The 14,480-nt window shown below is 39.4% G+C and overlaps 1 protein-coding gene across 8 annotated transcripts in view; it reads left to right on the forward strand.

The window, feature by feature from the left end:
• Positions 1-14,480, forward strand: part of itprid2 (ITPR interacting domain containing 2) — a 139,427-nt gene that overhangs the window by 64,978 nt on the left and 59,969 nt on the right. For 3 of the 8 annotated variants that reach the window (XM_052012973.1, XM_052012942.1, XM_052012998.1), the window contains 2 exons: positions 4,077-4,268; positions 9,884-9,932. In XM_052012973.1, the coding sequence (XP_051868933.1) occupies positions 4,097-4,268; positions 9,884-9,932 (221 nt within the window). In that variant the 5' untranslated portion in view covers positions 4,077-4,096. Of the gene's footprint in view, positions 1-438; positions 650-919; positions 1,079-3,570; positions 3,752-4,076; positions 4,269-9,883; positions 9,933-14,480 lie in introns of those variants that run through there. The other 5 variants (XM_052012956.1, XM_052012963.1, XM_052012951.1 and 2 more) reach the window with 5 other exon arrangements.

Genomic DNA, 14,480 nt, shown 5'->3' on the forward strand with positions numbered 1-14,480 from the left:
AGCACTTTTTGTGTATTGCTCCACATTCCAGCATCTACATAATTTTTTGTGTCTATGATACGATGGATTCCTCCATTATGTTTTCTCCAGTTTGATTCTATACAATAGCCTCAGGCCCATTTGCCACCAGTATTTGGGTATTTCCATTATAATCTGATTTAATTCCAACTTTCCATCATCTGAAATATCCTCTTTCAAAAGCGTTAGTTGGCTCGTTTTCCAATGTCATGAACTGACATGTGGAGATTCAGAGTACATTTTGTAGGTAAGGAAGATGTGCACATCGGTTTTGAGATGGCAGTTTTTTTTAGACCTGACCAGCTCGCTCTCTGTTATCAAGAGGGATTTGTAATGTTTGAAATGGTTAAGGGAAGCGAGTCAGAAAAGCAGGAAGTTTCTTAACTGTTAACAATAGAAAGGTCAACCACTTCCTCCTGGCCCGTGACGTCTGAATTACGAGGTAGTTGGGATGCAGCACGAATTGGAATCGTTCTTGACTGTCCACTCTTTGACTGCAACAGAGGAAACTTATTTGACATCTTTCTGATTGACTGGGTATGGATTTAACACTGGATAGAGGTATAATGAGCTTCTAAACACAGAGACGATTTAATTACTGTTCTGTAGATCTTTACGGAAGCTAAAAATGGTAAGGCGAGGTTAATCACGATATTTTATATTTTAGGTAGAATACAATAAAATTAAAAGCACGCGAGATTTAAAGCCTGTTGGAATTGCCGTTGGCAGACTCAATTCACCGGTCCGTGAAAACAGTTAAACAGAGTTGCGTGGTTAGTTACATGTACGGCTGTTTCTTAAAAGATATTTGAATTGGCATTTCTCCAGTGAGATAGTTGCCATCATAATATGAGCTTCTGTGCGGGAATTAATAGGCAGCTGCGTTGAAATGAGGATCTGTCTCTACCTTGTTCTCTATGTATTTGCGTTTCTGCATTCGGGTTTAAAAAGGCTCTGAAATATTGACCCAAAATGCAACAACTCTCTGTTTTAAAAGCCGCATATTTTTAACTGCTTTCTTGCTGTGTATTCTGGTTGGATATCTTTTGGACTGGCCGAGGTATGTTTGCTCACTTCCTGAATTTAACCATAATAAACTCGTAAAGAATGCAAAGGAATGGTTAGGAATTCTGAAACTCAGTATCTTATGAAATGTGATAAGTGTTTCTTTCATGTTTCATACTTTTAATTGTACTGATGAAAGCATAGTTTGGTTTGTGGTGAAATGGATTGAACTGCCAACCTTCAAGGTAAAATCTTTACAAGGAAGTATTGATTTGCATTCTGATGTGAAATGTTTTTGGTGGATATAAGAGCTTCTACTCTTTGTAGAATGCGTATTGAATAAGACTGGGCATTCCTTCATAGCTGGTACTGTGTGCTTCAGCACCTCCTATGGATTTCTACTGTCCTTTGCCTCCCCAGGATGTATGAGAAAGTAAATGGCCAATCATGCAGATAATGGAGGAACTTGTATTTTCTTACCTAGTATCTCTGAAAACTGGTGTACCTGCCTAGAAAATAAACAAAAGCTGATTTCTGCTAAAGGACAAATAATGAATGACGTTGGAGGTGCAGTGGTTCTTGGGTTTGGACTTGAAACTTAATGTGTAGATATAATGATAATTCCTGCAGGTGTATTGGGAAATAAATAGATACGTACATTTAAGTTTGAAAGGCTGGTCTGTGTTTGCCTTTTGAGAATTAATTATTGTTGTTTACATTTTAAAATGCAGTAGTAGCAAATAACTCTCATTTGGGGCTGGGATGTGTGGGGACAGAGAAATTCTTCAAGTGATTCAAGTATAGTCTTTATGTTCCTTTTATTAGAGTTTGTTCTGATATGTATATGCTCAAATTTCCACCAGCTCTTCTAGGAATGTGGGGGAGAGGGTTGTGTCGGCATATTCCTGGAAAGAGCATTTAAAATTCTTACTGTTAAACATGTCAGTGATTTGATACTGATAGAATTTTCATCTTTATAGAAGGGGAGAGGAGGAAACATTTGGGCTACGAGCAGTCAAACCATTATCCTATAGATTACGAGCAGGCGCTCTTATTCTCTTTGATCCCCATCATCACCATTCCCCTTCCTCCAGTGCTGAGTCAAGTTTGTTTTGCCTCTGAATTTTGGCTTGAGATCCTTTACCTATTTGTAACCTGTTCCCACCTTTTCTCCAGTTGTTGATATTCATGGAGGCACTTTTTCCCTGCTGGAGCTCTTTCTGTTCTTTCTTCGTCACTTAAACTTGACACATTTTCTTCCCTCTCTCCCTCTCTCCCTCTCTCCCTCTCTCCCTCTCTCCCTCTCTCCCTCTCTCCCTCTCTCCCTCTCTCCCTCTCTCCCTCTCTCCCTCTCTCCCTCTCTCCCTCCACTCCGTTCCCCACCCCCAGAACTCCTGCCTGGATTCTCTTCCTCCCAGGTCATTGTTTGTCATCCATCTACCTCAATCTGGCATCTTTTTTCCCTCCCTCCCTTCCACAGTTCATTTTAATGCTTTTTTTCCCCATCTTTGACAATTAGATGCTTCTTTCTTTTCCCTCAGCTTCATCTCCTTTATTCACATCACTTGCCCTTAACATAATTGTAAGGTTTCCACTGAAATCTTGTGGTAGCTGCTAATGTAACTTGAAGTGCTGAACTGTATTTGCACGTTGTGGGTGTGAATTCCTGAACTCCCATGAATTCGTGCCTCCAATGAGCAGCTGTTTTTGGTTGTTTACAGTAGCTGTAACAACAGAACTCAGGCAGGAGTCTTGGCTCAGTACTTGAGGCAAGAGCCAGTCTGCGTTGAATTATGTCTGCAAGAGTGATTGTGTGTGCTAGATTTCCAAAACATTGACAATGATCAATTGTGATTAAATGATTTGTAGACAAATGATATTAGCCTTCTCCATTGCTGTCAGATGGCTTCTGTATAAGATAGAATCGAAATATTTGTCCCCTATGTTTGCTGTGGATTGGCTGTTTTGAAATCTTGCTTCTTCACTAGATGCCAAGATACTAAGGTGTTTCTTTTAAAGGACAATGCAATCAAACTCATATGTGCAAAATGATATTTAAAGTTTTAATTTAGTTTCTTCAATGACTCATTAAACCCAGTAGAGTTAATGATAATATGAATAAACTGACAATCAACTTATGCCATACAATGAAATGAATATTATAAAGCAATCTTTTCCCAAGTTCAGTTTTTAAATGGTCAGAGAAAGCAACTGGCTCTTCAAGATGCAGGTGATGATAAAGGTTATACTTCAAACACAACTGTAAGGAGTTAGCCAGCAAATAAATAGCAGTGTATACAATACAAAAAATTGTATGAAACCCAGAATTAGCAAAGAAAAAGAGACCAAGTGGTGTTTACCTGATGCAAGTCATGTTTATAAGAGACTGTTGAAAGCACTTCATATATGATAAATTACTTGGAAGCAGTAATGCCATCTGTTATGTAAGAGGCGGGCACAACAGCCATTTTATTCTCAGCAGTGAGGGGAGGAATCAGCAGATCTGTTCTGTTGTTCAGAATTCCCCTAATCAACAGGAATAGACCGGTGGGATATGTATTTAACCATAAAGTGGCATGTAAAATATCACAGCACTCTCTCAGTCAGCACTGTAGTGTCAGCTCGTATCAAGACTGGAAATGGACTGAATCTAGAATCTTATTGGGAATGCTAATGTTTAGCCACACTGTAACTACTGACTTGGTTCATTAATAGTAGCAGCACAAAGGTATGGCAATGCTGGAAACGTTTGGCAGTACAGACAATCTCTATGAAGTGTGCAGCAATTAATGTTTTGGATCGATGAGCTGTCATCTTGTTTGAAAATTTTAGGAACAAAATGAAAGATTATTGACCTGAAATATTAACTGTTTCTCTCTCCACAGATGCTGCCTGACTTGCTGCATTTTTTCTGTTTTTATTTCAGCTTTCAAGCAACAGTAGTATTTTACATTTGTATTTATAAAGAATCCAATGCTTTAAATGCTAAAATGTTCTGATGGTTCTTGTCTTTCTAATTGCATTAATTACTATTTTTCACTTTGGACCTGCAGGTAGGAAATAAATAATAAATATGGAAGAGACAGTTCTATCTGAATGTGCACGGAGCTGGAAAAATGCTAAAGATAAGAGGAAGGCCTGGGCAAAAAGCAGAGACTCTTGGCAAAACTCTGAGGCCAATGATAGAGAGACAACAGAAGACAACAGTTCAGCAAACCTGCAACTGTCCGGAGCATCAACTGAAGGTGAGCTTTTCTGACACATAATGTGCAAAGGATGTGCCTCTCTTGGTGAAGGAGTAATACTGCCACAGGAGCTATTAGATCTTATGTTGGTTTTCTGTAGCCTAAAGAACCTTTTTATTAAGTTCTTTACACTGCTTGTCAGGAATTAATTTGTGAAAATGTTCGTGCCTATGTGTCCCTAAGCATAATCTTCTGGTCTTACATCAATTTGGTTGATTCTTAATCTCCCCCTGAAGATGCCAAGTAAGCTATCTGGTTACAACAATCTCTGGGCAGCTAAGAATGGACAGTATTGCTGGCTCTGCCATATGCACATGTATCCCAAGAATGAATGGGGGGGGACAAAAACCATCAATTATCAACTTCTTGAGGGGCCAGTTAGCAAATTATTACTTCTTGTCCAAATCCAACAAGGTACAAGCCGCTTTCCTGCCCCTAATGGAAAGGATCTGATGATACGAGAAGAGCTGTCCACGTTATCTAGCAATTGAAATCGCTGACACTGACAGTGGCCTGGAAGTACTGTCAGAGGGCATCAATGCATTTCATATGATTGCACTACTTAAACCAGGAAATAAAGCAAGTCCAGAGAGCTTTAATCAAATAGCTCAAGGTCAATGTAAGAAAGATGATAGGATCATTATTCAAAGTTGTAACAGAATGTTTTAACATATCATAAATATGGTGGCAAAGTGGAGTACGGTTGGACTGTGGAGTGGAATTTGCCTGTTCTTCCTGTGACCCCGTGGGTTTCTTTCACACCTGGAGATGGTTAATTGAATAGACCAAACCATCTCTAGTGTAGATGAGTGGCAGAAGGATTAAAAGGAGACTAGATAGATTTGTGGATAACAGGGAAATAGGGAAGTGGGATTGCTCTGCAGTGAACTGGTATTAATCTGATGGTCCAGATTACCTTTTTCTGCATCAAAGAATGTAAGATGGGAAGTAGTCAGCAGGGATTCAAAAAGTCCAATCATCCTTTGTAAAATCTTCGTAGAAGTCACAGGGTACATATGGATGATAAAACAGTTCTAATATATTTGATTTCCAAAAGGATTTTGCTAAAGTAATGCATATTAGGCTTGCAGTTACATTGTGAAGCTGGGAGAAATAGACAAATGAATAGTAGAGATTGCAGTTAAAAGTTATTCTTTGGAGTGGAAAAAGGTGGGAAATTGTGTTTCTAAAGATTGGTGATGGGACCACTGTTTACTCTTTGCGTAAACACAAAATTTGGAGGGAGATTGTTTTAATTAATATGGAAAATGACTGCAAGAAGTTGCAGATGGGCGCATTTTGAGAACAGCATGTAATTATTAACTTCAATAACATGGTGGTGGGACACATTTCTAGGAAAACAAATAGAGAGACTACAAAGCCCTTGGCAAATATGTCTGAGGTAAATATTTGAAGGATTGCAGGAACTAGTGCACGTCACTGAGAACAGAGAGACATCAAGGAAGTCATTAAGAGGGGCAAATGAAGCATCAAATGCCTTTCTAGAGGGTGCAAAAATGAAAAGTAGAGCATTAAAACAAATTTGCATAAATCAAAGAAATATAAACCCTGGAGTGGGTTCAAAATAGATTTACTGGAATGGTAAGAACAGTCTTATTCCTCGGGGGTCTGTTAAAGGTATCTATCAAATGATTTAATGGAGTAAATGCATAGCTTGCAGGTGCAATGGGAACTGGGTTCTATAACTATCAGATAGGCAGAGGAAATTTCCTTACCAAAGATAGTCTGAATGTGAAACTTTTTACAACAAGGAATAATTGACGCAATTGCTGTAGATACACTAAAGGAGAAGCCATATAAATAGAAGATTATGCTGGTAGGATCACAGCATTGCTCTGATCAGAAATGAAATGGGAAGGGATGGGAAGGTGAGGACGGTTTGCAGTGAAGCAAAGAAAAAGCAGGGAAATGAGCAGTAGCAAATGAGCAAAGAGTTTAGGATGTGGCTGCCAATGATTAGAACAAAGTAGAAGGGTGACAATGAAGTGGGCGTGGAGAAATGGATGATGATGAAGGGGAAAGTGAAAAAGGGAGTTGACTAGCAATGAAGGAGATAGGGAAGAAAATGAAGGGAGAACTAGGAGGAAGGGTGGAGGGAAAGGAATAGGTACAATGTTTTAGATAATCAGTGGAGAAAGCACTGGAAATCTAATATAAAAACTGAAAATGCAGGATATGCTCAGCAGGTTGGGCTGCAGCTGTGGGAAGAGAACAGAGTTAACATTTCAGACCCTCTTTTATATTTTCAAAACGCTGGTAATGCTTTGGACTGGGTGAAATAGTCTACCAGCATTAACTGAGTGGGGAAAGAATGCTACTGACTGGGGTACACAGAAGGCCAGCTTGAACTGATGTGGAGGTGCAGGGAACCAACACTGAAACACAGCAGGTTTCTCTTTTAAGATGTTATTCCCTCCTTCCTTCCAACAACAGCTGCTTTTCATTTGTGATTTTCCTCTAACTTAGCAAGTTATTCTGACGGATTTCTTGGAAGTCGGAAGAAATATTGATTTCCTGGTAGAGGGAGATGATATGAAAAAAGCTTAGACAGATTTGAAAGATGGCTATAAAGGAGGAAGAGTGGGAGCATTTCATTGACTGAATGCCAGATAATAGCTCTGGTGAGACTAAAGAAATAGCCAACTATAGAAAGGGATTTACAAGAATGTAGTGTCATAGGCGCTTGGGGCTAAAGGAGCTGGGGACAGGAGAAGGATGTAAAAGTGGAGGGAGTTGCAGGAAGTGTGTGGAGTGAGGGATGTAGAACACAACTGAACTTTTTGAATTTTAGACTTCAGTGCTCAGGAGCCAACATGCATCAAGCAAAACAAGGAGCACTTGTCATGAAGTAGGATGTAGGTTGCAGATTGACGGATGGGCCTAACTTCAGAGAATTTAAAGGATGAAGGGTCGTATAGAGATCATTGGTATAATTAAGATTGAAGGTGGCAAAAGTGAGAATGAGAATTTGGCAAAAAAATAAATGCCCGAGGTAGGGGCAAAAGCCGGAGATAGCACAGAGGTAGAAATAGGAAGTGTTTGTAGTGGAGAGAATATGGGGTCAGAGGCTCAGGACCGTGTAGTATTAAACTGTGAGATTGCTAAGAATTGGGCACAACCTGTACAATGGCCATAAGGAAGTGCTCAGAGGCAAATGGAATGAATTTTGTGCTAGGACAGAGGAATGGTGGCTTTGGTACTTCTGGTGTGGCAACTTTTTGCTCTTTTAGGATTGTGTTAGTTAATCAGTAGTGGAATTGTTAAAAGGCAAAGCTGAATTATATAAAACAGCAAAAATGTAAAACACCATTTTGTAAGAGTCCGAGAAATCATGCAGAGAACATTGTGATTTGGCTTTTTAGAGTGTTGGTGCCAACATAAAGTAAGATACTTTTCACGTAAATGATGTGTTTCATGTTGTGTGATACTTCCAGAGCCTCGTTGTTTCCACTGCTAGCACTGTATGTAATAAACCCGTAACATTGTGCACCACTTAATGTAGCTCTGACACAGGGTACAAATTTGTTATTTAATAGCTGAGTTGACATGCACCCACCCACACATACATTTGCTTCATTGACCACCCTGTGAAAACATTATAGAATTTGACCACCCTGTGAAAACTTGACCACCCTGTGAAAACTTAACAGAGTGTCACAAATTAAGCCGCTCTATGTCAAATGGTAGCCTAATGATTTAATGATTGACACTAGGGCTAGTTTACTAGGTTTGTTTTGGAAGTCATACAGAAGTTCATCAGTAGAGAAGTCTTGCAAAACCCCACTCTCAGTACTATAATTCATAAGTATTGTATGTCACCAAATTCTCTCCAATTGCTTTAAATATTTATTAAGTGTTTATCAAAAAAATGTGTATATAACACTTCAGTGCAGTACTTCCAAACCCCATCTTGCATTCTGAGGACCAAAAAACAGAGTAATTAATGTAAAAACCTTTAACATTTAAGGCATCAGTGCAATAAATGAAGAACTGTATTCTTCAGCTGGCTAAATACTCTTGAATTCTACTAACGTTCTTTCTTACTTCATGGTAACATCTGGATTAAATTAAAATTTTTTTTTAAATAATCGGTCAGCAGGAAACGGGCAGATTCAGGTCAAATGTCCATTTTCTCTCCGTTGGCAGTTGACTGACAGCCCCTCCCCTCATTTTGTCCCTCCCTTGAGGCCAAAGTCATCTGAATGTCATTTTAAGGTTTAAAGCAACCAATCTGCATTGTTTGGTCTGTTAAGGAAAGAAAACATTTTAAATTAAGATGTTCTGGGGATTGCAAATTGAGAGCAAGCAAGTTAATGGAAATGTCATTTGCCTGTTGTTGTTCTTGCTTGCTCTTTCCCTCTACGAAGCCTCTTCATTGCTTCCTGCTCTTCCACCCCCATCAACACCAGCCCTCATCCACCCCCATTCACCACTGTTTCCACAAAACAACTGATGTTCTGGAATAAACTGAGGTTTATAACTGATCTATTTTTTGTTCTCCTTGTATTTTTGTAAATTACCTACCTTCAGGCTCTTGTGTTGTTTTGAGAATGGAAATACCGAGAAGAACTGAGATTGCCGAGAGGAAGCCATTTATTAAGAGCATTAAGGAAACGTTTTAATAACGTGAATGGTTCTGTGCAGCGATAGAATGTGCATGATGGCTCAAATATATAATATGCTCATTTTTGAATGGTACATGATTTTAATTTGTCCTAGATCACAGAACTGTAACTTTTGCTAACTATCTTTGCTCCATCTCCACAAATCAGGAGTTGCTGTCACTGTGAAAGCAGTGTTCTAAGTTTGTTTTTGTCTACTCACTTTTTCCTCAATAGAGCAGCAAGGTTCAAATCCTGTTGATGATTTTCATGCAAAGATAGTGAACCTGGAGTGAAGGCAAAATATGCAGCCCACATAACTGATTAGATGACTGTTTTGGGCAATTAACTGTTAGACCTTTCCATGTTGGCATATCTTTTTAAATTACCATGTGTTTTCCCTATTGAATGTTCCGAAGTGACAGGGTGATAAAATGTGGACAAGAAATTCTCAATTGTAAAATTGTTTTCACCTTGTAGCTTCATATCCTCCTGTAAACCAAGCTGCTCCAGGTCAGATGAGAGAGTCAGCTTTTCATAAATAAATATATTAACTGTACAAATATTGCTTTGAAAGTATGGTAAACTGGAAAAGGAAATGATTTAGCTGCGAGGCAGTCATTCGAGATTTCAGTCCATGTCTTTGCAGTTAGCATCAAGAAAATTTGTTGAAGCAGCTGAATTTATTTCAGTTATTGCATCTTGCTCCATTTGCCCTTTGAATTTCCCAGAATATGATTAAAATCTCTGAATTCTTAATGTGGAGAGAACTTTGAATATTATGTCTACTTTTTAAAAGCAGTATTTCTTAATTACTTGTAGATGCACCAGTCTTTTGCCAAACTGTTTTAAAATCTTTAAAGTCCATTATTGAGTCTGATTTCAACTTTACAGTGGTTTTCATTACTACCAGTTTTACTTAAGGTTAAAAGCCTGGTTAAATAAATGTTGAAAGATCACACAATTCACTAAATTAATATCTCCCTTCGGCAGAGAATGGCATATCGAATAAGAAGATTGAAATTTGGCTTCAAGACTGTGGGTAAGCCTATTTCTATTTTGAAAAGATTAGATGAACTTTTCAAAAACCATCTTCAATTCTATACACCATTTAAAATTCACTCACTTAGACAGGTACAGCAGTTGTGACAATTTTATGAAGAAGGGTAGCTTTTGATGATAAAAGGTGGGATAAAGGCAGAAAGGATTGTAGGTCAGAAAAACAAGGAGTAGGATCAGTTTGAGTGGAGCTAAGAACCAGCAAGGATCAAAAAAAAATCTGTGGGAGTGGTATAAAGGCCCCTAAAGAGTAATGGTAATGTAGAGCTTAGAATAAATTAGGAAATTGGAGACACATGTAACAAATGTAATACAGTAATCATGGGGAGGACTCTAATCTACATATTGACTGGGCAAACCAAAATAGCAGTAATAGAGTGGAGGACAAATTCATGGAATGATCATGAGATTTTCCAGATCAGTATGTTGAGGCACCAGCAAGGGGAAAAACTATTTTGGATCTAGTATTGTGCAATGAGAAAGGGTTAATTAATACTAATATATCATTGTACACATATTATGACAGACACCATTTCCCCTCCATTCACCTGCATCATAACAAATGGACTGTTGCCTCCAAGACTCCCAACTCCACTCTTCAATCTCTATCAATCACTCCCAATCTGTGACACTTTTCCATGCAATCACAGAGATGCAACACTGCCATTTTAGCTCTTCACTTTCCCACCATTTCAGGAAACCAAACATTCCTTCCAGGTGAAACAGCAATTCACCTCCACTTCTTCCAAATGAATGTTTTGCATTTGGTGCTCATATGGTCTCTTCACAGATTAATTTTGCAGAACACGTTCCCTCAGTCTGCAAGTGTGATCCTGAATTTCCATTTGCCTTTATTTTTAATTCTCAATCACACTTCATGTCTTTTGACCCTTTACATGGTTCCAATGATGCCCAATGTAAATCTGTGGGACAGCACCTCATCTTCTGTCCGCAGGACATGTGACTGAATTTTACAGTTTCAGCTATTTTTATCTCTCTCTGTCTCTACAGATAGCACTGTACATTTTTGTTTCCGTTTGTTTTTTTTCTCTCTTACATCTAACTGCCAGTTTTAAAATATTAATTGTCATGAAACTTATGTTTACACACTTTCACAGGCATTTCTTGTGTTATCTTCAGTCTTCTCTCTGCAACATCAAACACTTGTTTTCTTACTTTTCTGCTTCTGATGAAGGGTCCTTGATCTGAAACATTGACTCTGTTTCTCTCAGCACTGATGCTGCTTGACTGGCTGCATGCTTCCAGCATTTTCTGTTTTAATTAATAATCTGTTAGTTCAGTGCCCTTTGGGGTAGAAGGATCATAATAAGATAGAATCTTGTATCAAGATTGAAAGTGGGTTGGGTTAATCTTAAATCTAAATAAAGCAAACCTCTTTGGTATGAGACATAGATGGCTGTGGTAGATTGGGAATCTATGTTAAAATAAGCAATGGTTGACACTTAAAGACTTAATATTGCAGTTTTAAACAAAAATATATACTTTTAAGGTCTCAACAGAATGGTTAATTCAACTGTGGCTACCAAGAAAAGTTTGAAGATAATAAACTTTCTCCTTTGATCTAACAACATGTGGTGGGGAAAAAAAGAAGCAAGCCTGAGGACTAGGAAAATTTCAGAATTCAACAAAGGAGGACCAGGAAATTAGAAGGAAAGGGATAATTTAATGAGACAATATATGATAATCTTCTAAGTGATGGCTGCCATCTATGGTTAATTCACAAAATTAAAGTCTAATGTTAGTGGAAAAATACTTGAATTTGTGATATTATTAAATCATTCATTTTATTAATGCCATGAAGGGGACCCTCTGGGAGAGTGGTGTCATGTGACTGGGATACTCCCCATCAATTTCGCAGGATTGTAACATTTTAACTGGTGACAGTCTCTGGAGAATTCCAGAATACAATGTTACTTGTACTTTTGAGATATTGAATCTGGTCCTGCAGCGGTCAGAATTTGTGATTATCTTTTGTATCAACTTCCTCCTCCCTCAACTTCTTTGTAACTGCTCCAAAATGTTTAAGTAATCTTTCTCATCACTGGCATCAATGACAACTTTATACAAATAGCAAAAAGTATACTGCAATAGACGGTACATTTCTGCAGCTAAACTATTCCTGCAAGTTAGTCCCATTTTTACCTTTCCTTCTCTGAATTGACCCTCCTCATAAATTTCAACTCAAGTTAAAGGACGTTCAGATATATTGCAGAAAATTAAACATGTCTTTGCATGCCTTGCGTACTAGTAATTCTGATGTAACAATATTTAAAAATTTGGTTATAAGCATCAGCTTAAAGAGAAATATGAAACTTATCTGCATTTGCACATAGAAAATACTTTAAAGTGACTTACCATGCAAACAGTTCACAGAAAATTACTACTCTTGTCAATTGCAATTTTATTCATTGTGAGATCTGGCATGAACTCAATGTAAACTCAATTTACCATAGAACGATACAGTACAATGCAGATCCTTCGGCCCATCATGTTATGCCGACCTTTAAACCACGCCTAAGACAATTTAACCCTTTCCTCCCACATATCCCCCCCCCCATTTTAAATTCCTCCATATGCTTATCTAACAATCTCTTGAACTTGACCAACGTACCTGCCTCCACCACTACCCCAGGCAGCGTACTCCATGCACCAACCACTCTGATATCTCCCTTGAACTTCCCATCCATTACTTTAAAGCCATGCCCTCTTGTATTGAGCATTGGTGCCCTGGGAAAGAGGCGCTGGCTGTCTATCTGTTCCTCTTAATATTTTGTATACCTCTATCATGTCTCCCTTCATCCTCCTCCTCTCCAAAGAGTAAAGCCCTAGCTCCCTTAGTCTCTCCTCGTAATCTATACTCGCCAAACCAGGCAGCATCCTGGTAAATCTCCTCCGCACCCTTTCCAACGCTTGCACATCCTTCCTATAATGAGGTGCCCAGAACCGGACACAGTACTCTAAGTGTGGTCTAACCAGAGTTTTGTAGAGCTGCATCATTACCTTGCGGCTCTTAAACTCGATCCCACGACTTATGAAAGCTAACATCCCATAAGCATTCTTAACTACCCTATCCACCTGTGAGTCAACTTTCAGTGACCTGTGGATATGAACCCCCAGATCCCTCTGCTCCTCCACTCTACCCAGAATCCTGCCATTAACCTTGTACTCCGCTGTGGAGTTTGTCCTTCCAAAGTGTACTGCCTCACACTTCTCCGAATTGAACTCCATCTGCCACTTCTCAGCCTAGCTCTACATCCTATCAATATCCCTCTGCAATCTTCGACAGTCCTGCACACTATCCACAACACCACCGACTTTTGTGTCGTCTGCAAACTTGTTAACCCACCCTTCTACCCTCTCATCCAAGTCATTAATAAATATCATGAAAAGCAGAGGTGTCAGAACCGATCCTTGTGGGACACCGCTAGTCACAGCCCTCCAATCCGAATGCACTCCCTCCACCACAACCCTCTGCTTTCTACAGGCAAGCCAATTCTGAATCCACACAGCCAAGCCTCCCTGGATCCCATGCCCTCTGACCTTCTGAAGAAGCCTACCATGTGGAACCTTGTCAAACGCCTTACTAAAATCCATGTAGACCACATCTACTGCACTACCCTCGTCAATCTGCCTGGTCACCTCCTCAAAGAATCCTATCAGGCTTGTGAGACATGATCTTCCCTTCACAAAGCCATGCTGGCTGTCCCTAATCAGTCCATGATTCTCTAAATGCTCTTAGATCCTATCTCTTAGAATCCTTTCTAACAGCTTGCCCACCACAGACGTAAGGCTCGCTGGTCTGTAATTCCCTGGTCTATCCCTACTACCTTTTTTGAATAAGGGGACAATATTTGCCACCCTCCAATCCTCCGGTATCATTCCCGTGGACAACGAGGACTCAAAGATCCTAGCCAACAGTTCAGCAATCTCCTCCCTCGCCTCACGGAGCAGCCTGGGGAATATTCAGTCAGGCCCCGGGGACTTATCTGTCCTAATTTTTTTTTAACAGCTCCAACACATCCTCTCTCTTGATATCTATGTGCTCTAGAACATTAATCTTACCAACACTGTCCTCAGTGTCATCAAGGCCCCTCTCCTTGGTGAATACTGAAGAGAAGTATTCATTGAGGATCTCACCCACTTCCACAGCTTCCAGGCACATCTTCCCACCTTTGTCTCTAATCGGTCCTACCTTTACTCTCGTCATCCTTCTGCTCTTCACATAAGTGAAAAAAGCCTTGGGATTTTCCTTAACCCTACTTGCCAAGGCCTTTTCATGTCCTCTTCTTGCTCTCCTCAGCCCCTTCTTAAGTTCCTTCCTTGTTACCCTATATTCTTCATGAGCCCTCTCTGATCCTTGCTGCCTACACCTTATGTATGCTGCCTTCTTCCTCCTAACTAGTTGTTCCACCTCTCTCGTCATCCATGGTTCCTTCACCCTGCCATTCTTTCTCTTCCTCACTGGGACAAATACAAATTTATCCCTAACATCCTGCAAGAGATCCCTGAA

This window comes from Pristis pectinata, chromosome 1 (assembly GCF_009764475.1).
Source record: "Pristis pectinata isolate sPriPec2 chromosome 1, sPriPec2.1.pri, whole genome shotgun sequence".
NCBI lineage: Eukaryota > Metazoa > Chordata > Chondrichthyes > Rhinopristiformes > Pristidae > Pristis > Pristis pectinata.